Source organism: Geotrypetes seraphini, chromosome 17 (genome assembly GCF_902459505.1).
Source record: "Geotrypetes seraphini chromosome 17, aGeoSer1.1, whole genome shotgun sequence".
Classification (NCBI taxonomy): Eukaryota; Metazoa; Chordata; class Amphibia; order Gymnophiona; family Dermophiidae; genus Geotrypetes; species Geotrypetes seraphini.
The window spans coordinates 6305797-6328297 of NC_047100.1; the positions used below are offsets into that span (position 1 = coordinate 6305797).

Genomic DNA, 22501 nt, shown 5'->3' on the forward strand with positions numbered 1-22501 from the left:
GAGAATTTCGCCTCTTTCATGTTTTGATTATTCTCTTTCTTTTCTTTTGTATTATTTAAACACTTACATCTATGCGGATAACAGCAATGCGTACATAATTACAACAACACATGACGTACATTAATCAACAGAACATGGCCGATCATTACAAAATAGCAGTAAACAACCTTAAACCTAAACCTTAAAATAATTAAAACCAAGCAGTGGTTGGGAGGAAGGTGGGGGGGGGGGAGTAGCTGGGTTATGTTTCTGTTTTCAAAATGATGAGCTTGTTTATTGCTTTGTTCTGTTGTACTGTATTGTACTGTATTATGTATTGTATTGTGTTCAGATTTTTGTATTATATTGTAGTTAGACTCGTACTATATGGTACTGTATTGTATACAGAATCTTTGTATTGTATTGTATTGTATGTTGACTTATTGTATTGTATTGAGACCTCTTGTTATTCGCTGATTGTCCAGCCTTCTTACACTGTAAACCGCCTAGAAGTCGATTGACTATGGCGGTATAGAAAAATAAAGTTATTATTATTATTATTATTACTTTACTATTTTTGACAAGCTCAATAAATATATTTGCTGATCAAATCAAGCAATTACAAAATGGCCTACTTTGAAAAGGCAAGTCAAAAGTCTTTTTCGAAATGCCAGGAAATCAGAAATCAAACAGATGGAATCTGGAACCGGAACCTATGTGATCGATATACAACTGGAATAATCTTCCACAACAGGTCACTGAGGCCAGCAGCGGGCCAGATTTTAAGAAGAGATGGGATTGGCATGTGGGATCTCTTCTTGGAGGTAGTTAGGGGGTGGGCAGACTGGATGGGCCCTGGCCCTTTTCTGCCGTCATGTTCTATGTTTCGATCTATTACTATAAATATCTATGTTGCATGAAGGGAGACCAAGCAATGGGACTTCCCAAAGCTAATACTGAGGTGCTCAGCATCCCCAGGACCTGCAGAGGTAGCTCCCAGAGTTAGCTGGCCCTTGCACATAGGGTTACCAGATTTTACTGAAGGGCCTCCAGCATGCGCGGATGCATGTGGCATCATTCACGCACGCTTACTGAAGGCTCTTCAGACACAGCTGGAGCTTGTGGCTTTCCAAAATCCGGACAAACTGCCGGGATTGCAAAGAGGACATGTCCGGATTTTCCCGGACATCTGGTAACCTTATTGACTTAGGCGCGTGCATTTGAAGCAAGAAAAACTCTGGCCTACACGGAAGAGCACCGCACCGCTGCGCCCAGTTCTATAAACGGCGCCTGGCAGATGATTAACAGCGCCTAGAAGTTAGGTGCCATTTACAGAATCAGGGGGGGCAGGTGTTTAACCCTTCTCAAACTGATTCCATTGTGTTTGACAGCATACCGGATGCTCCTGCGCTCAGTACTGTAGCGGGCTGGAAGAAGCCCCCCCAAGGTGCGATAGATGAGGAGGATAAGGATGGTGGCAGCAGGCTCCGGCTCCGGGATGACCTTCTTTGGCTTGGAGATCTCGGCTGTGGCATTGAGCTCCGCGCTGGTCAGGGTAGGTGTCGCAGGGGCAGGTGCTTAGTTTAAAACAAAATGGCAGAAGATGTGTTAAAAAAAAGAAACATTTGTAGGACAAAACTGCAGTGAAGAAAACAACTTTGAAATTATAGCATAGCACCGGATCTAGCTACAATGAGCTATCCAACCCACGGTGGTCATTGGTTTTAAAAAAAACTCACAGCTGCAGGCTGAATTAGGCCTGGATATTCAATGCTGGACCATGTTGAATATCCAAGTCTTCAGTGGCCCCGGAAGTTATGCCAGCGTCAATTCAATTTCCATCCGCATACTTAAAATGGGCACAGATAGGACTACGTTAATAATGGTTTATGGCAGTGTATCACAAACTGTGTGTCGCGGCAAGATTCCGGGTGTGCCGTGAGACGCTGGTGAGGAGGAGAGGTGCCAGCACCAGTTGGCGAAAGGCATGTCCTGTAGGCAGACAGCAGGCACCAGCGCATCTCCTGGCCGGCGCCTCTCCTCCGCCAGCACCCTCCCCCACTGGTGTAGAATTAGCAGGCTCAGGGCCCCATCTGGAGGGCCCTCCAAGCCTACGTGGACGTCGACATGATGACATCACATATGCGCATGTCATCGTTGCGTCAACGGCCACGCATTTCCAGATGCCCCCCAGCCAAGGCCCCAAGTTTAGTGCGCCGCGGCTTCAAAACGTTTGCGGGATGTTGGTTTATGGATTTCACCTCCAGGAATTTGACCAGCCCTTTCTAAACCCCAGCGACTCTAACTGCCCTAGCAATGAATTCTAATCCAGACCTTAACTGGGTCGGACCGATGGTCCATCAAACCCAGTAGCCCTTTCTCACGGTGGCCAAAACCCAAAGAGTAGCAACATTCCATGCTACCAATCCACAGCGAGCAAGCTTCATAGTGTGTCCCCTAGTCTTTGCACCTTTTGAAAAAATAGATTTGCACTAAGCCATTCTACTCCACACAGGATTTTATAGACCTCTGTCATATCTTCCCTCAGCCGTCTTTTCTCCAAACTGAAGAGCCTTCCTAGTCTATCCTCATATCATTTTGGTCAACTTTCTCAGATCTTTTCTAATTCCTCTGTAATCACACAATAGTCAAGGTGAAGTCACACATGGAGCGATAATTTTTGGTTTAGCCGCCGTTCCTGTCCTAATTGTTCCTAACACTGCATTTGCTTCTTAGCTTCCCCCACACATTGCTCTTCCACAGTGATACTTCCAGAAGTAAAATACCCACTTCCACGACCTCCGCTATGTACCGCAGAAGGTTCGAGATGTTGGTGTAGAAATGATACTTCATTAATATTGTTCTTACTGATTCCAACAGGATGCTCACTAGAAAGATATGCTCAGGGGGTTCCTGCGTATGGTCTACCAATAGCGGGGATGATCTCTATGGAGAAAGTTCAGCAGTACACCCATTTACCTTCCACTTTAGGGGGCTGTAGGACAGAAACCGGCAGCACAACATGAGTTTGAGGATCCCAGGTGTCCTGGCCTCGAAATAGGCTGTTCTGGTATCGTGGAAAATGCCTCCTGGAGTGTGTGTGGTTCTCCATCCAGTCAATACTGAGAACTGTGGTCAGAGGGAAAGGAGGCAAACTCTTGGACATGAGACACAACAGGGATTTTAAGATCCTTTGATACATTATATAACATCAACTAGTATAACTATTCTTTCAAAGCAAATGTTGATACATCTTTTTAGAACACCATCATCCACAGTGTTCTGTTTTTATCACTAGAATTCACTAGACCAGAAAATAAAGAGGTTAAGTGCATCACAGCCCATCCACCCACTTGCAGCCTTCTTCCTTTCAGCCTCCCAAGTTCAACCCATCATCCAAACTCCTCCTCTCTACCCCCCCCTGCCAAGTACGTGCTCTTTCCCTTCCCCCATACCTTTTTAACTTTGGTGCGAGCAGCCACCAACTTGCTCCCCGCTTCGGCTTCGGTGCTCTCTCTGATGTCACTTCCGGGACCCGCAATCAGGAAGTGACGTCAGAGAAAGCGCCGAAGCCAACATGGGCAGTAAGCTGGTGGCTGCTCGCACCGAAGTTAAAAACGTACGGGGAAGGTGCAAGCGCACGTGGCAGGGGAGGGGCACCCTCGCTATGCCACTGCCTCTAGTCACCCCGTTGTAGAATTCCCCCCCCCTCCAAGTGCACAGGGACCTTCTGTTTGGAAATCAGCATGTGTCAACTTAAAAGCACATGTGCGACTATTGAAATTTACTGAAACTCTCTCTTCCTTTGCGTTCACGGATCTCTCTCTTAAAAAAGTCCAAGGTAGCGGTCATTTCCTTACTTATGTTGGGGGTGACCAATCCAACCGGATTGAGGTAGGTCAGCTTCATGTTCTTGGCCAGCGTGCTGGTATATTCCCGGAGTTGCTCCATCAACCCTGCACTTCCGTTCTCACTTTGCAGCAACATCTCCCAGTGTTCTTTGTTCTCCAGGGTGAGCACAGAGCTGCCTGCTCTCAGCAGATTCTAGTGAATAAAACAGAGGAACAGCAGCCCAGGAGGGTTTTACTAGAAATGGGGACAACTTTTGACATGATTCCCTAAGGCAGGTTTTGCACAGTTCCTATCCACCTCAGCACCAATTTAAGGGTCTGGGGAGCTTTAATTAGGGTTACCCCATGCCCAGATTTCCACGGACATGTCCTCCTTTTGAGGGTTCAAATAAAAACACCTTGCTCGAAAGAACACCAAAGTATTATCATAAAGAACGTTGTTCCATAGTCTTTGCCTCATTTTGGAACTCCTGACTTTTTATAACGTAGCTGCAGACTGTATGTGATAGTTTAAACTGAGGTGGAACAACACAGAAAAGGTTCTTGTCAACTGATAAAAATCTGTCTGGAAAGCAGGCTTGGCACCCAACGTATAAATCCCAGGAAAAATCTATGAATGTATGAAAGGCGCAGAGTTTCATTCCTCTGCCTGATAGCTGTAATAAAATTAGACACGTCACTGCTAAACAGGATTGTGTTTTGGCCTCTACGGATCATCTGGACCTTCACTTAGAAAAGCGGGATCAGCACAGGAAATCCACACATTGGAGAAAAAAACCTTGTCCCGGGACATTTTTTTTTTTTTTTAGGGGGGGAGGTGCACAGGATTTACCTCGGTGAAATGGGCATCCTGGGTGGCGGTCAATCCAAAGCCATGTTGTTTACTCTCAAACTCCATCAGGCGGGACAGCAGGCGGTACGTGATCTGAACATCATTACCAAAATAGCGTTCCATCTGCTCCGTCACCGAGCTCAGACGATAAGCCAGTTTCTTGGCTTCGATGGTGTTCAGCTCTGTCTCGTTCTTTTCCAGACTCTCCAGCTTTTAACAGAAATAGTCCATTAATATAATGTGCAGGTGCCAGGGATTTACACGTAAAGAAATAACAGTGTTTTAGAAACTCCGAGTGCCACCAGCTAATTTAAACCTAGATGTCGGGTGCTGAGCCATATCTGAGCACCAGAACCTGAATATCCAGGTCAGAGGTAAGACCAGAGATGCCAAAGTCTCACTCATCGAAATTGCGATTTTATCAAAATTTTATTACACTTGAAACATTGGACAGCTCTCTCACTTCCACACTCTTTGAGCCCTATTTCTCACTCGTCAGAGCTTCAGAACCAGTAAACTGACCTTGATCACTGTTTTCATGAGAGGGAAGCCTTACAGAAGTCAACCAAGCGGTCCAACCAGTAGGGCAAAATCAGAGCACACCTTCCTGCCTTCTGCTTCTCCTTGCAATGTCCCTTCTCCCTTTACAGCAAGTACATGCGCTCTGAAAATGATGTACCTGCTTTTAATTACTGGGCGGAAGACAATTTTGCCAGCTCAAAAAATTTATCTAAATTGTTCCCCACTTTGTATTTCTTCAGAGGCTCCAAAGAAAAGCCTACATTGATTCATTTGCAAAGCGATGCTATTCTTAAATCATTCTAGATTTACACTCTGGATATATTGTAATAGTAATATAGTAAATTATGGCAGATAAAGACCCAGTCTGCCCACCCATACATGCTCCAAAAATTAATCATTTATTTAAAATGGTCCTTTTTCTTAGATATTTCTGGGCCTGCCCGGTAGTGTGCTTTGGTTCCATCTACTGGAGTCTCCATCAAAGCTCACTCCAGCCCATCTTAACCATCCCAGCCATCGAAGCCCTCCCCAGCCTGTCCTCAACTAAATGTCCATAAAGGAGACACAGCCCGTGCAAGCCCAGTACTGGCCTTAGTTCCTTCAATGTATACCCCATTCTTTTCTGATTCGAGATCCTCTGTGTTCATCCCACGCTTGTTTGAACTCCGTCACTGTTTTCCTCTCTACCACCTCCCTCTGGAGCGCATTCCAAGCATCAACCACTCTCCGAAAAGTAGAATTTCCTAACATTACTTTTGAGTCTACCACTCTTCAACCTCAGATTATGTCAAATTGTCTGAAAGATATCACTCTTTGGCCTTCAATCTCCTTGGCGTAGCAAATCTCACTCTTTGGGATGGTTCATCCTTGGCATCTCTGTGGAAGTTATACAGATATGGTCAATATTCAGTGCCATACCTGCACAGCCAACCGGGCAAAGATAGGACAGCTATTTAAACAGATCTACTCGGAAACACCGACACTGAATATCACTGGTGGCTGTATAACTCCCAGTTCTGCCCAGACTCTGCCCCCAGATGGCCCTGACACTAGCCAGATAATGCCATGGCAATCAGAGGAGATGTTCCGGGGTACTGCCCAGTTCAGGGGCTTCTCCTGCCCAATTAAGTCATTTTGAATATTGACCCCATAATGTATGAGAAGAAATGAATACCGATAGTTTAAATACAGCACCAACAATTGATATCTGCTTCACATTTCTCTGGTATTGAGTGGATTTTCTGTTTCGGAGAAAAGCCCCCTCAATACAGAGGAAGAAGGCAGCGACATTATTTGAAGTAATTCAGAAAGATGAGACATTACCAAGGTTAAAAGCTCGGTGAAGGGTGGAGATGTACAATTGAACAAATCCGGTTCTAGCCAGCCCTTTTCCTCATCACAGTGTCGAAATGCTACACCTGAAAAAGGCCAAATGAGGGTTAACGAGTCTCAGCAAGAAGAACTGTTTCACTACCCTACTGCTGGTCATCACTCTATCATCAGAATGACCCGTATCTCCTTCCCCATCCAAACCACATCTACTAGATCAACAGAAAAACATTTGCCGCAGTAATATCGTCTACAGTAACCTCACCATCAATATTAACGCCCAAACCACTGTCGTTATCCAAGTAGAAAAAGCTCAGGTTTCTTTTTTTTTTGGGGGGGGGGAGGAGGTTCATTTGCTATTTATTTGGAAATTCTTATTTACACTTCATTGGTTTAGCACAGTGTGTCGCAAAGTTTCCAGCCGGTGGCACACTAAACGCAGTACCCCAGCTGGAAGGCGACGGAAGTGCACGAACGTCAACGCGTTGACATGCGCATGCGTGATGTCATTGCAGGCGCGGAAGCCCAACTGGCTGCTCCGGTGGAGGGATCCGGGAGGAGGGGAGGTACAGAGAGAGAGGAGAAGAGACACCAGCTGACATGCCGCGAGAGGCATGTCCTGAAGGCAGTCAGCTGGCACGGCTGACTCTCCTCCTCGCCAGTGTGTCGTGGCACACCTGAACTCTCAGGAGGCACAAAGCTTGCGATACACTGGTTTAGCACATGCAACATTGATGTAATATAAACTATAGGGGTAATTGTATGAGGAGCTAAGTTATTTGCTGTGTACAGAAGAAGTGGCCACCCCTGCCACACGCGAGCGCCCCTTCCCTCGTACCTCTTTAAATTTCCCAACGCAAGCAGCATCACAAACTCGTTGCCCGCATCGGTGTCGGCTCTCTCTGACGTCACTTCCGGGTCCCGCCCCTAGGAAGTGAAGTCAGAGGGAGAGCCAGGAAAATTAAAGAGGTACGAATGAAGGGAAGGGGTGTGAACATGTGGCAGGAGGGGGGGGGCGGGACGAGCCGCCACCTCTCCGGGCGCCTTTCACCCTCACCACGCTACTATACACAAGTAAATGTGTCTCGTACATATAGGTAGCAATAATCCAGCTACATGCAACTCTATATGGAATCGAATCAGTAGTCTTGTATTCCACTGTTTTTCAAATTCAGAGCAGATTACAAGAACTCTACATTATTAAGGGGAGCACAAAGAGATAAAATATCACGAATAACATTTATCAAAAACGTAGGTCTTTAAAACTTTAAAGAAAATAATATATGAAAACAATTATTTTCAATATACGAACAATATATGAAAACAATTATTTTCTTTAAAGAAAATAATATACGAGAACAATGCTGATGTTCGAGAGAAAGTTCCTGGCTGGCCTGGCTTCCAGGCCCCGACATCACGCGGGCAGCAAGTTTGTGATGGGACAGATGGAAAGGGATGCAAGAGGGAGGAATGTTGGACATGGTGGTGGAGGTCATGGAGGGAGAGATGTGGCGTGGTGCTGGAGAAGGGTGTTAGAGGGTGAAATGTTGGCAGGGGGCTGGTGGGCAGGGGGGAAAGATGCTGCACATGATCTGGGGGATGAGAGTGGGAGAAATGTTAGATGTATCAGTAAAGGGGATTGGAGAGATGCACCCTAGATCCCTATCGCTCTCTTTCCCCACTCCCTTTGTTGCAGGAAAGGGAGGGAATGAGAGAGAGATGGTGGACAGTGAGAGAGAGGAAGAATTGCTGCACAGAGGTGGGGAGGGGGAAAAGAATGTGCCTTGTGTAGCTGAATTTTTTGGTTACCATTATGCTTTGTTAATAAGATTACGTTAGTCCTGATCTTACAGGAGTTCTTTAGAGGTCAAAACAATTTTAAGATCAGGCCATTGAAACCTAAAATTTAAAAACCAAAAAACGTTGAATGGTTTTCAAAAGCAATTCAAAAAGTATAAATATCATTATTGTCATGAAAACTTGAAATCCTGAATACCATAACAATTATTCCAATTAGTTTAAAAGATGCACCGTTATGGGCTTTTCAGGCTTCTTCCTTTACAAGGTCAAATGATTCCATTTCAACGCATGTAGACTATTAAAATTTGATCTTCCATTCTTGCAAATGCGTTAACATTTTTTTAAAAAAAAGAATCCTCTTTGCTTTTTGCTCTGTATATTCTGAGCATTCAAGCAAAGCCCGGGTAGGATTAAGGGATAGGTAAACTAGGCACATGCCTAGGGTCCAAATGTTTAGGAGGACCCTCTCAGGCATGCTAATTCAATGGCTCTTAAAGCAGGTTTTTGCTTTGGTAAATCCTGATTGTCAGTAAAAGGGGAGAAGGTAACCAGAGCCACCACTTTCTACCTTGACTCCCCCCACCTCCCACCCCCCATGCAATGTTCTCTCTGTTCTATGGAGAACTGTGCTTCTTACCTGCTGCTTCCTCTTCTGTCACTTCCCAGAGCAATTGGGGACCCCATTTGTAGTCATTTTAAAATGTATTTATTATGAAGGGAGAAGCCCAATACATATTTATCATTGTAAAATCCTGAACGCATGGCCACGCCCCATTCCATCCCCAGCTCTGCCTTGTTCTGCCTTTAGCCCCGCCCCATTCCACCTCAAACCCCGCCCTGTTCCACTCCCAGCTCTACTCCAACAAAGCCTCGTCTCTTCTTTCCCGACCTCCGGGTCGCATCTAGAGGACCTGCAGCATGTGGCGTCATCCGTGCATGCTTGTTGAAGGCCCTCCAGATAAACTGCCGTTATTTGGAAAGTCCATCCAGGCACCTGGACAGTCCTCTAAAAAGAGGACATGTCCGGGTTTCCCCGGATATCTAGTAACCCTACGAGGCCCCCTACGAGGTTAAGCCTGCCCTGAGCAAGGCATCTCCCTCACTGTTTTGCCCCCAACTTGAAAACTAGTCCGAGGGTCCTAAAATATTTCTCACACTTTTAGATTTAGAGGTAATTTTTCTTTGCATTCTCAAATAGCTGGATTGGATGTGCTTTTTTTCCAGCAGAAACTGCAAGGATGTCACCTAACAGAAATTTATGCGACCTTCTGAACGGCCAACCTGCTGACTGTCATCACCCTCTCATTCAAGTTCTCTAGATGTATTCCAGAGCTCTTGTTTTCCGATACCCAACCACCACATGGGAAAACAATCATACGAAAAGGAAAAAGCACTTTTAACGTCACATCTTGTTCATCCTTCAACTCTTTGTTACTCACTGAACACAGAAAATTCACTAAAAAAAAAAAAGGCCAAAGAGAAGCCAAGCCCAGCTACGCATTAGTAAAACATAGGAGGCTTTGAAGCGCAGAGCTAAGCATTAAGCTGCAGGTGTTTCAGGCAGGCAGAGGGTTAATGAGAAGCCATACAAAGCAGACTGAGGGACAATGAACCAGCAGAGGCTACGTCTTACCTGCACCCCGCAAACCTGCACAACGAAAAAGAGAGGGACAGAGGGACAGGGGAAAAGAAGAAGAAAGGACACTGTTATGGTGTTCTGTCAGAATCAGACACGGAGAAAGAGGTCAGGCCCAGTGTGGGCGTCTCCAGATGGTGAGAAACTGGTGGGCCAGGGCTGTTGCCATTCTTAGCCACAGAACACACACCATTCCTTCCCCAACCTCCACACTACTGCTCGCGCCCCTTCCCTTCCCCCGTATCTCTTTAATGTTCCAGGCATGGACAGAACCCCCCAACCTGCTGCTCATGCCAGCATCGGATCTTCCTCTGATGTCACTTCCTGGACCCGCGCCTAGCAAGTGATGTCAGAGAAAGAGCCGACGCTGGCGCGAACGGCAGGCTGAGGTTGCTGCTCGTGCCTGGAACGCTAAAGAGGTACGGGGGAACGGAAGGGGCGTGTGCACAAGGCAGGAGGGAGAAGATGGGAGCAAAGAGAGCGGGGGAGGGGTGCCCCTCACCCATGCCACGCCACTGTTCCGAGTAAGCTTCAATAGACTAAGGGCCTCTTCTATCAAACTACGCTAGCAATTTGTAGCGCGGTAAGCCGCGCTGCTCCCAACACTCAGAGTTCCTATTCAGCGTCAATTCTCCACAAGTTTTTTGTTTTTTCTGTTTGTGGTTTTTTGTGGAGTAAATAGGGTCAATTCCTTTTGCTGTTATGAAATTGACCCTACAAATGTACAGAACACTGAAGAAAAGGTTTTTCCTAAAGTGTTAGGTCAGTTGCTAAGTTCTAAGAAAATGAAGTATCCATAATACACAACAGACACTGGTACTGTTTTTCTCATTCACTCTCCCTCTAGTCTTACAAACTTACCCAACGAGCCCTTTGGACACGGCACTGTAGCTGGAAGACCAAACTTGATCCGAGGCCACCAAACACCAGCTCTCAACGCTTTAGGGCATCCATCGTAAATCACTATGGAAAAAAAAAACAACCAACCACCTCAGCTGGAGTCATCCGTTACAGGAAGATGAACTGGTAAATTCTGCCAGAGGAACAAAGTTGCGCGGAAGGTAGACATTTGCCCACTTGAAAATCCAAAGGACAGTGCTCAGCCATTGCCCACCAAACTTCCAGGATGGCCTCGACGACGCCCCGGCTCTCTCTGGGCAGCGCCACAGCAGTCCGAGGGGAGATTCGGCAGCACTACCCAGTAAAGATTTTGACAACGTGGCTTTCCCAGAACGCTTAGCAATGAATTTTCATTCAACTTTTCCTTCTTCTTAGTGTTTTCTAAGCTTGTTTGCAAATGTAGGGCTCCTTTTACTAAGGCGCTAACCGATTTAACGCACGCTAAATGCTAAGGCGCCCATTATATTCTATGGGTACCTTAGCGTGCGCTAAATCAGCGAGCGCGCCTTAGTAAAAAGGATCCCGTAATGAGTTGTATTTTTTGTTACAATTAACTGGTTTTTATTTAATTATGAAATGCCTTAAAATTTTGGTATATGGCGGTGTATCAACTTAATAAATCCAACCCAATCCTAAATATCCCCTCCTGAGGAACTCAGGTCCATATTCTATTAACTAGAAATCAGAAAGAGGTCTCAATAGTCATCCTGCCCGATATCCATGAAAGCTCAATATAGCACTGCAGGGCAAACTGATGATTTATTAAAACCATCTAACTGTGTTAAACGTCACTCAACGTGATAAAGAAGAATTAAATCAACCTTTCAAGCACCGTCTCTAAATCGCTATTTAAAGCCTCACTAGATACCATAAACTCTGCAAGGTGGGTATTATCATAATGCTTATGATACTCAGATCATAGGTTATTTCAGATCCCCATCTTGGGACCATAGCTTTAATCATATATACACCACCAAAGATCTGAAAAGGTTATCATGCCGTTGTACCAGGCCATGGTACACCCCCACCTGGAATACTGCATCCAACACTGGTCGCCATACATGAAAAAGGACATAGTACTACTCAAAAGGGTCCAGAGAAGAGCGATAAAAATGGTTAAGGGGCTGGAGGAGTCGCCATACAATGAGAGACTAGAGAAACTGGGCCTCTTCTCCCTTGAAAAGAGAGACTGAGAGGGGACATGATCAAAACATTCAAGATATTGAAGGGAATTGACTTAGTAGAGAAAGAGAGATTGTTCACCCTCTCCAAGGTGAGGAGAACGAGGGGGCACTCTCTAAAGTTAGAAGGGAAAAGATTCCGTACAAACATAAGGAAGTTCTTCTTCACCCAGAGAGTGGAAGAAATCTGGAACGCTCTTCCAGAGGCTGTTATAGGGGAAAACACCCTTCAGGGATTCAAGACAAAGTTAGACAAGTTCCTGCTGAACCAGAACGTATGTAGATAAAGTTAGTCTCAGAGCACTGGTCTTTGACCTAAGGGCCGCCACGTGAGCAGACTGCTGGGCACGATGGACCACTGATCTGACCCAGCAGCTCAAATCTTATGTTCTTATGCCCTCACATACGCCAAGAAGAACCAGCTACGAGTGCTGAAATGTATCCCTCTTCTTCTTAATATTAGATACAACATCAGCAAATAAATAAATGCAGTATCAGCGACACTTATCTTTAATGGTCTTAACCACTTCCAGCGCTGGCGAGACTTAAAGGACTCCTGACGCTCTCCCTCTTAGGAGAGTTTCAAATCACAATGATCTTCCTCGGGGGATCTCTGCCTGTGTTGCCAAGCTGACAGTTGGCTCAGCTCGTTCCTGCAAACATTTGCGACGTCATTGTGTATCTGGGTATCAAGTGAGGTTTTAGGAAACTATTTAAATAGTGATTTAGAGACAGTGTTTGAAAGGTCGATGAATTCATTCTCCTTTGGCACGTTGAATGACGCTTAACACGGTTAGATGGTGTTAATAAATCATCAATTTGCCCTGCGGTGCTATATTGAGTTTTCATATCCTATTAACAGCACCATTTTTTTTCGGTGCCAGTAGGCGCCTTGCCAGTCTTCTATTCATAAAGCTTACCCTCACAGCCATTGGGTGTCACCTCAGCAAATGGGTTATCACACGCATTACACTGACGACCAATAACTCCAGGCCTGCAGGTGCATTGGCCAGTTTCCTGCTCACATGACCGAGAAGAGGAGCCAATGGGATAACAGTCACATGGTAGACATACGTCGCTTCCTTTGGGACAGTAATGAAAATCCTAAGTAAAAGAGAATGGAAGGGAGAATGATCAAGGCTGAATACTGCCAGGAATGTGGGAGGGAGGCAAAGAAGAATGGTATAGATTAGGAGAGAAATTAAGAAGGACTGGACCAGTGGTTCTTCAACCTGTCCTTGAGGACCTCCAGCCAGTTGGGTTTTCAAGCTATCCCTAATGAATATGCGCGAGGCAGATTTGCATATGATAGAGGTGCCTCATGCATATTCATTAGGGATATCTTGAAAACCCAACTGGCTGGGGGGGTCTCCCAGGACAGGTTTAAGAACCACTGGACTAGACCAAGAAACTCATGCATGGCGAATGGACCCTATTTAGAGAACAATGCATTGGAATTTTCAGAGCAGATTACAGGGAATGAGCCATGATTTAAGATTGATAATTCTCTTTAAAGTTGCTTCTCTCACCTTGCAGTGACACTGCCCAGTTGTTTTATTGCAGTCTGGGTCAAAGCCCTTGTTCACATCACAGTTGCACGGTCCACAGGTTTGGTTCCCCCACCATCCCTTTGGGCACTGCTGGTCCATTCTAACAAGGCAGAACAGTTAACTAGTTACTTCCTTCTTTACCTAAGCAAACCAATGTCGTCTAGATCATGTCATAAATGGAGGCGATCTCATTGCTCTTACCTTGTATATATTAAGCAAAATTTTTGTTTATTGCTTATAAATGATGGAGAACCAAATGACAAATAAATCTATAAATCCATTTCAAAGGCATCTCCATGAAATAATGATTGATCGAGGAACAGCCAGAGCTGAGTCTTTCAACATTGTTGGCTCCGATTCAGAGTCTGATTTTTCCCTTAGGGGGAAATTCTATAAACGGCGCCTTGATTCAGGCATCGGAAGGTATCTAAGTTAAGAGGGAAAAGCCGTTTCAAATGGCATTTATGTAAAATTTCAAAGTGCCATTTTGAAAAGCTGTCTGGACCCCCGGACATGTCCTACTTTCAACTGAAAATACATCTTAATTTAGGAGATTAAATTTATCCTTAATTTAGGCCAGCCTTTTATTTGCCTAGATATATGAGCCTAATTAGGGTTACCAGACATCCTGGAAAAACCTGGACAAGTCCTCTTTTTAGAGGACTGTGGGTGCCCGGACGGACTTTCCAAAACCTGGCAGTTTGACCAGGTTTTGGAAAGCCTCGACAAGTTCCGGCTGTGTCTTTAGGGCCTCGGAGCATGCGCCGATGACGTCACATGTATCCGTGCATGCTCGAGGCCCTCCGGACACGGCCTGGAGGTTGGAGAGGAAGAGCCAAAGCTTTTGGGGGGCGGGGCTGGAGGCAGAGCAGGGCGGAGGCAGAGGTAGAACAAGGCTGGGTCATGTGTCTGGGATTTTGCATTACTAAATACAGTAACCCTAAGCCTAATTTATGAGCACAGTGCTGAAAATAAGTGCTAAGCTCATAACCTTTGCTTTCCCCATCCTTAATCTGCCCCTGTTCCCACTCACTTTCTATGTTCCTAGTGAAATTGTGACTATAAATTTAGTCAACCAGCCCTAGTATATTTTCCAAAAGGCCAATGTAGTAGCAAAGCTGACAAAGTTAGATAATAATAATAACTTTATTCTTCTATACCGCCACAATCTTGTGACTTCTAGGCAGTTTACAATCAAGAGTGCTGGACAATAAGTAGATATTCAGAGGAAATACAGAGATTAGAGACCTCAGGAGGCAATAGTATAGAAATACAATTTGCTGCATTAAATGCATCCATCGTTCGAATATCTCACCCTCGGCTAGAAGAGCTGCGTGAACCTCACCTGTGCTCACAGTACTGTCCAAAATAGTTCTCGCCACATTCGCACACGTAACCACGCAGGGACTCTGGCTTCCGACGACACACCGCCTTGTTTCTACAGGGGTTTAGCTGGCAGGCGTCTGTGCACTTCTCCCCGTAGTGTCCTAGACAGGAGCACACAGATACCCTCTTAGAATGAGACAGCTGAAAAGATTCATCCTCCCCTTTTATGAAGCTGCGTTAGGCAATTTTTTTTTTTTTTATCACCAGCCGCGGTAGTATTAGCTCTGAAGCTCATAGGAATTCTATGAGCATCGGAGCTAATACCGCCAAGAAAGCCTAAAGCGGCTTTGTAAAAGGGGGCGGAGTAAATGCTTTAAAGAAGAGAAATAACCCCGATATTCCAAAACATGAAGATAGCGCTAGCATTGAAGTTTTGAAATAGCAGCACTGGAGGAGACATGTGGGGACAGGGGAGACTCAAAGAGCCATCCTTGACTCCAGGGTGGCCCTGGTAGGAGGCTGAAGAGAGAGAGGCTGCGCTGGGGGCTGGGGATAGAGGTGAAACTAGGGGGAAACAGAGGTGGGGTAGGGCACTGTGGGTGGGCCGGGGATGGGGAATGGAAAGAGTCTGGGCAGGGCTAGGGTACCAGACCTCCGGATTTCCCCGGACGGCTTTTCAAAACCCAGCACTTTGTCCGGGTTTTGAAAAGCTTTCAGCTGGGAGCAGCATCGGGAGGGCATCTGCACAGATGCAACGCAATGACATCATGGGCCTGCGCACGCTCATGTGATGTCACGTCACACCTGCGTATGTGCAGATATCCTCCCGACGCTGTTCCAAGCAAGTAAACAGGTTGAGGAGGTGGGGCTTGGGCGCGATTCAGAATGGGGTGGGACTGGGGGCGTGGCCATGTGTCCAGATTTTGCTTCCTTAAAATCTGGTAGCCCTAGGAAGGAACATCAGAAAAGAGGCAACGAAGGAAGAGAGGAGGCTGCTTGGGAATGTGCCCGGGTCTGTACCTGACTGGCAGACGCACGAGTAGCTTTGCCATTCATCCGTGCAGGAACTGTTGGGCGGGCAGGGGCTGGAGTCGCAGGCGTTGGACAGACTGCACCCTGCTTCGGCATTCAGAGCGCTGGTGGGCTTTGGTAAGGCAATCCCGGTCGGCGTCTCGCCCAGTCGCATTCCCTGCAAACCGAGAGGCAGACAGACAGTGAACTCAGAGGACAAAGAAAGGAATCGGAGCTCAGAGAGAACATGGGGAGATTTCAGAGGGAGGAGCTTAAGCTGATGCTTAAAATGCAAGGTCAGTGCATGTTCCCACTCATTCCAAGCTTGGCATCTACCGGTATGTTATTTATATACCACTTATATCTTAAGTGGTTTACATTCAGATACTTTGTCATATTTTCTTGTCTGTCCCTGTGGGCTCACAATCTATCTAATGTGCCTGGGGCAATGGGGGGATTAAGTGACTTGCCCAGGGTCAACAAGGAGCAGCGAGGGATTTGAACCCACAACCTCAGGGTGCTGAGGCTGTAGCTCATAGAAACATAGAAATAGACGGCAGATAAGGGCCACGGCCCATCTAGTCTGCCCACCCTAATGACCCTCCCCTACTCCAACCACTGCGCCACACACTCCTGGTGTCACCCCTAGAGGACAACTGACAAACCAAGAAAGCTCCCTCGTTTCCTTTTCTGCTACTGCATTTTCACCAAACCTTACTTAGGTCTACTGGCGTTAGATCTTCTGAAAATAAGCACTCTTCACCTATCAAACAAGCAAGGGGTAATTTTACCACAGGATATCTATCAAATCCTCATAAAGACATCTATTTTAAGTCAATCGGTGCACAGATTTACATGCTCGGAGGCAGGTGTGAAGACACGTATACTCTATGGCGGGGGAAAATCTGTACGGATCACGTCAAGTTAGGTGCTGAAAATGCTTTACAAAGTTACCCCCTTATAGGACCGAACACTGTTACGTGGCATCCTAAGCCGAGCTTCTGACCTGTACACAGCCCTCCAAGCCATTCTGCACCTTCCCGGATCCCAGAATTCCTCCGACATGGAGATGCTTCACCTTCAGGCCATGCAGTTCATTCCCAACAACCACCGTGTCCTGCAAGGGAGAGTGAATCAGAAGACGCAGGCTACTAAAACATTTCCACCATGCTTAACAACTCTGAGATATGCGTAACACCCTCTCCTACCATCAGCTATGCACAAACAGATACTGGGATATATATAAAACCCATAAACCATTGTATACTTTGTCAGCTACTCTTAATAACTCAAATCCGCTTTGAACCGCAAGCTAATGGCGGAATAGAAATCTCTAATGCAGGGGTGTCCAATGTCGGTCCTCGAGGGCCGCAATCCAGTCGGGTTTTCAGGATTTCTCCAATGAATATGCATGAGATCTATTAGCATACAATGAAAGCAGTGCATGCAAATAGACCTCATGTATATTCATTGGGGAAATCCTGAAAATCCGACTGGACTGCGGCCCTCGAGGACCGACATTGGACACCCCTGCTCTAATGTAATGTAAGAAAGGACATGAACTGACGTTTCAAGGTCGTAGGACTCGGGAGTAGCATCAGGAAATTTGTTTTTACAAAGACGGTGGTGGATGCCTGGAATACCTTCCTAGGGGAAGTGGTGGGAATGAAAACAATGACCACTTTGAAAATCCAAAGGGCGGTGCTCAGCCATTGTCCACAAAACTTCCAGGATCGCCTTGACGCTGCCCCGGCTCTCTCTGGGCAGCGCCACAGCAGTCCGAGGGGAGATTCATCAGCACTACCCAGTAAAGATTTTGACAACGTAGATTTCCCAGAATACTTAGCAATGAGTTTTCATTCAACTTTTCCTTCTTATTAGTGTTTTATAAGCTTGATTATTATTGTTTGCAAATGTAATGGGTTGTAGTTTTGTTATAATTAACTGGCTTTTATTTAATTGTGAACCGCCTTATAAAACTTTGGTATGAGGTGGTATAGCAAATTAATAAATCCAACCCAGCCCAATCCAAATTCAAAAATGTGTGGGATAAACAGAGCAGGGGTCTCCAAATTTTTTGCCACGTTGGATACTTCAGCACTTTTCAAAAAAGATAAATAACTCTAGACATGAGTTTTATTGAAAGCAGAAAATTTTATAAATTAATTACAGAATACGTGAGATTAAATTATCATATATTAATGATGACGAACATGAACACTACCAGCAAATTCTCATATCTTCATCAGAAATGATAATAAAACCATTAATGTGAATGATGGAACTGTTTTTAAAATCTTATTAAAAACTGAGTTTCAAATTCTGAAACGCTAATATTAACATAAAATGGAATATCAATATATTTTGAACCCAATTTTAATTCATGCATTTGAAATCCATCAACACCCTGTGTTTTGGGGTGGTTTTTTTTTTTTTGCAAATTCTCATTGGAAAATTAGTCCAATTGGCGCCTTTCCGCACAATTCTTCCGCGGGCCGGATAAAATCATATCGCGGGTCATACTTTGGAGACCCCTGACATAGAGGATCCCTAGAGAGAAAGAGGAGGGAATCAAAACTTAAGAACATAAGAATAGCCTTACTGGGTCAGATCAATAGTTCATCAAGTCCAGTAGCCCGTTCTCATGGTGGCCAATCCAGGTCGCTAGAACCTGGCCAAAACCCAAGGAGTAGCAACATTTCAGAATCCCAAAGAGTAGCAACATTCCGTGCTACCGATCCAGGGCAAGCAGTGGCTTCCCCCATGTCTTTCTCAATAACAGACTATGGACTTTTCCTCCAGGAAATTGTCTACACCCTTCTTAAAACCAGCTACTCTATCTGCTCTTACCACAACCTCTGGCAATGCATTCCAGAGTTTAACTATTATAATGAAAGTTTGAAGTACAATAGGGTAAAACAGGAAGGAGGGCCCAGCTAAATTTTTCAGTATTCTATTTCATTGTCCAAGGTTCCTTTTTTAAAAAATTTGAGTATCAAACGCCCAGAGTTAGAACATCAGCTTGGTGACCACCTGCATGCATGCTGTCATCCTGCCTATATCAGCACAGACCTGGTAGGTGCCAAAGTCCAGGCTAATGGTGATGACATAACGTGTCTCACGCCCACTGTGAACGTCGCGCAGCTCTAGCTGGAGGTCGTGCCACTTCCCGTCATTCACGAGCATCTGGTCCAGGAGAAGCTTCGTGGTGCGACTGCTGCCTCGGTTCACAGAGAAGGAGACCAGGCCAGAGACCAGCTGCAGAAAGGGGAAGCGTCAATGAGAAAAATGAGGGCATGTGTGGTGCAGGGGTTAGAGCTACAGTCTCAGCACCCTTGAGGTTGAGAGTTGAAATCCCTCGCTGCTCCTTGTGACCCTGGGCAAGTCACTTAGGCCCAAATTCTGTAACCGGCGCCTTCTAGATAGACGCCTATCTAAATTGAACAACAAACTCAATTAAGCTTTTTTAATCAGCAATAATTGAAACTTAGGCGCCTATCAAGAAAGAGCGAGTCTGTAACAAGGTACCTCTAAAGATTTAGGCGGCCTTCAAAGAAAATAGGCCCTAAGAGTGTTAGGAGTAGGCGTGGCTTCATGTTAGGCGCCTTGTTACAGAATCGCTGCTCTTAAGCGTGCTTAAGCGCTCGCATGGGTGCCTAACTTTTAGTTGTTCCTAGAGATGGCCTATTTATTGGGCCGCTCAGCGTGATTCATTAAACAGCACTCAATTTTACTTGAATTGCGCTGAACGGTACCTAACTTTTGGGCGCTTCTTATAGAATTTGCCCTTTAATCCCCCCCATTGCCCCAGGTACACTAGAGAGAGTTTGAGCCCACCGGGACAGATAGGGAAATATGATAAACTAGTCTTTAAGCCCGTTAACATTAACGGGTGCTAGAATAGATGTCTGTCTGTCTTTCTTTCTTTCTTTCTCTCTCTCTATCTCCTGCTGTATTTATCTCTCCCTAACCCCCTTTCTCTGTCTGTCTTTCTGTCCCTCTTCCTGCCCCTGTGTCTTTCTTCCTTTCTTTCTTTCTGTCTCCCTCCCTCCCGCTGTCTGTCTGTCTTTATTTCTATCTGTCTCTCTCCCTGCTCCAAATGTAACATTCCCTCCCCCTTCATTTCCCTGTGCAGCAGCATTTCCCTCCCCGAACCTCACTTCCCTGTGCAGCAACAGCAGCAGTATTTCCCTCTCCATCCACTTCTCTGAGCAGCAGCAGCAGCGGTATTTACCTTTCCCTACAGATCCCGGTGCAGCAGCATTTCCCCCAACCCCCCCCCCCCTTTGCTTCCCACGGTCTGGCCTACCATCGCACTCACTGTGGTTAAGGAGATTGATAGGGCACAGCAGGAAAAACAGCAGTACCGGAAGAAGTTTATTTTTAAGTTTAAAGTTGCCGCCGCGGTTCCTTTCAAGATCGCTGCCTGCGTCGGAAGCCTTCTCCGACACAGGTGCTGCTCGTGAGAGGAGCCGCCGCAGCACCTTTAATCTTAAAAATAAACTTCTACCGGTAGTGCCCTGGATTTCCCTGGATTTAGGTTTGCGCGAGGTGGAGAGCAGGGAGAGAGAGAGAGAGAGCTTCGGGCGGCCAGCAGCCGCCGCGGCTGACATCCGCCTCGGGCCACCGACAGCCGCCGCAGCCGACATCCGCCTGGGAGGGGAGGGAGAGAGAGAGAGAGCTAGCTTCGCGCACATGCGCACTCCTACCTGCAATGCCCTACATTTCACGGAAAACAGACGCACGCAGATGGGAGTGTGTATGCGCGAGTAGCCTTTTATTATATTAATTAGATTACCTGAATATAAAACCACTTAGGATATAAGTGGTATGTTACCAGGTTATCTTACCCTGAGTTATACTAATAAGAGTACACAAAGAGTTCATCTGTTTGCATATCCCTCTATAAAATCTTATCATTATAAGAGGTTCCTCGAGAGAACCTTCTCATTTCAGGCCGCCAAATTGAATACATGGCTTGAAAAATTATGCTAGAAGCTTCCTCTTATCTTGATTTTAGAAAACAAATTAAGACACAATTATTCGACAGGCTGGTATCTTAATGCACCCTGTTTCTCAATTTAATTCCATTTTTATTCTATTTTAAATTGCTGTATTTTACTTATACTGTATGCATTTAACCTCGCCGATTTATCAGATGTATTCTAATTTTGATGTATTCATCTGTATTGTATGTATTAGTCTTGACTGTTGTGAACCACGTAGAACTTTTGGTATGGCGGTTATATAAAAATAAATTAAATTATTATTATTATAAACCATTAAATAAATAAATACAGCCTCAAATACTGTCATTTCCCACAAGTCAATCCTGCCAGAGGGACAAACTATACAGTGTTAGATAGGACTGGAATGAGGGCAGGCTGTTGCCCTAGGCTCTGGGGTGTCAACCTCCAATCTTTGGGGAGGGGAGGGACACTATATTGCATGGTTTATTTACACTGGATACCGCAACAGCTTTCTAGAGATTCATGTGGGGGCGGGACTAGGGGCGGGGCCAGGCACCCTCTTATCATCAAAGAGGAAATATGGCAACCCTAGCTCTGAAGTCAATGCTGTCTGTGATTTTCAATATCCTGGGGTTCACATTCACATGGGAAGTCTAAAAGCATTTTTGTTTGTTTGTTTTATTCTTACAAACGGATGGCACTAACCGCATTACCAGATTTTGGCCATGAAGATGCCTCTGGATGTCTTCAGTGGTCCAAATCCCACCCTTTCCCCCAGATAATGACGATTGACACAAGTCTGAAGAACAAAGTGGGATGTAAGGAATCATCTTTTTATAGTGATATAGGTCTTGAATGATCAGTACCTGGCACAGTATGGTGGTGTACTGGCCAGCATGCATCTGCAGAAGGACACCTTCTGACCTTCGGGTCCTAAATGCAAGCCCCAGGAACCAAGGGAGGGAGATTTTCAACTCATTCTTGAAGTCCCAAGAAAGGATACTGCTGCCGTACAAGCGGTGAGGATGGTGCATCGCTAGAAGGCAAAAATAGGCAAAGAGGTTTTTTTAGACATGACCAGAAGTTTCCTGGGCTCGCAACTTCCTGTTCTGGTTACAATGATCCTAGATTACAGCTGAAGAAGAAAGTAGGGGCCAGGGAGAAGGATCCCCTCCAAAATCTACAGCTGTTTTTTCACATTCCATGTCTAAGTAGGGTTATCCTATGGCTCCGTGAAAAAGGAGGATGGATTGTGACATCCGGGTTTTACTTCCATTGCTTTCACAGGAAGTAAAACCCAGATGTCTCAATCTGGTCTCTTTACTTCCATTGCTTTCATTGGAAACATAACCCGGATGTCTCAATCCGTCCTCCTTTATCTGGAGCCATATAGTAACCCTATTAGGAAATGACTGTTTAAAATATCCAATTCTTCATGCACTATTACAGGCCACTGGCAAAATTTCACAGCCAGAACGCCATAACCCTGTTGACACCTAGTCTCTATTTCTCTTTCAACTCCCACAATCCTGTCAAAACCCAGTCTCTCTCTTATCCCTTTCTTCCCCTCCTATCCCATCATCCCCCTCCTCTCCCAATAAACCAACCCACCCC

At 45.6% G+C, this 22501-nt stretch overlaps 1 protein-coding gene across 1 annotated transcript in view; it reads right to left on the reverse strand.

Annotated features, from left to right (window-relative positions):
* CELSR3 (cadherin EGF LAG seven-pass G-type receptor 3) overlaps positions 1 to 22501 on the reverse strand; it is a 113733-nt gene that overhangs the window by 21735 nt on the left and 69497 nt on the right. Inside the window, exons 9-22 of the mRNA XM_033926602.1 lie at positions 21754 to 21923; positions 18990 to 19175; positions 16924 to 17034; positions 15927 to 16095; positions 14926 to 15067; positions 13560 to 13680; positions 12951 to 13134; positions 10811 to 10912; positions 9947 to 9961; positions 6508 to 6602; positions 4663 to 4872; positions 3840 to 4023; positions 2959 to 3108; positions 1376 to 1556 (exon numbers count right to left, since the gene is read on the reverse strand). Coding sequence (XP_033782493.1) covers positions 1376 to 1556; positions 2959 to 3108; positions 3840 to 4023; positions 4663 to 4872; positions 6508 to 6602; positions 9947 to 9961; positions 10811 to 10912; positions 12951 to 13134; positions 13560 to 13680; positions 14926 to 15067; positions 15927 to 16095; positions 16924 to 17034; positions 18990 to 19175; positions 21754 to 21923 — 2020 coding nt within the window. The remainder of the gene's footprint in view (positions 1 to 1375; positions 1557 to 2958; positions 3109 to 3839; positions 4024 to 4662; positions 4873 to 6507; positions 6603 to 9946; positions 9962 to 10810; positions 10913 to 12950; positions 13135 to 13559; positions 13681 to 14925; positions 15068 to 15926; positions 16096 to 16923; positions 17035 to 18989; positions 19176 to 21753; positions 21924 to 22501) is intronic.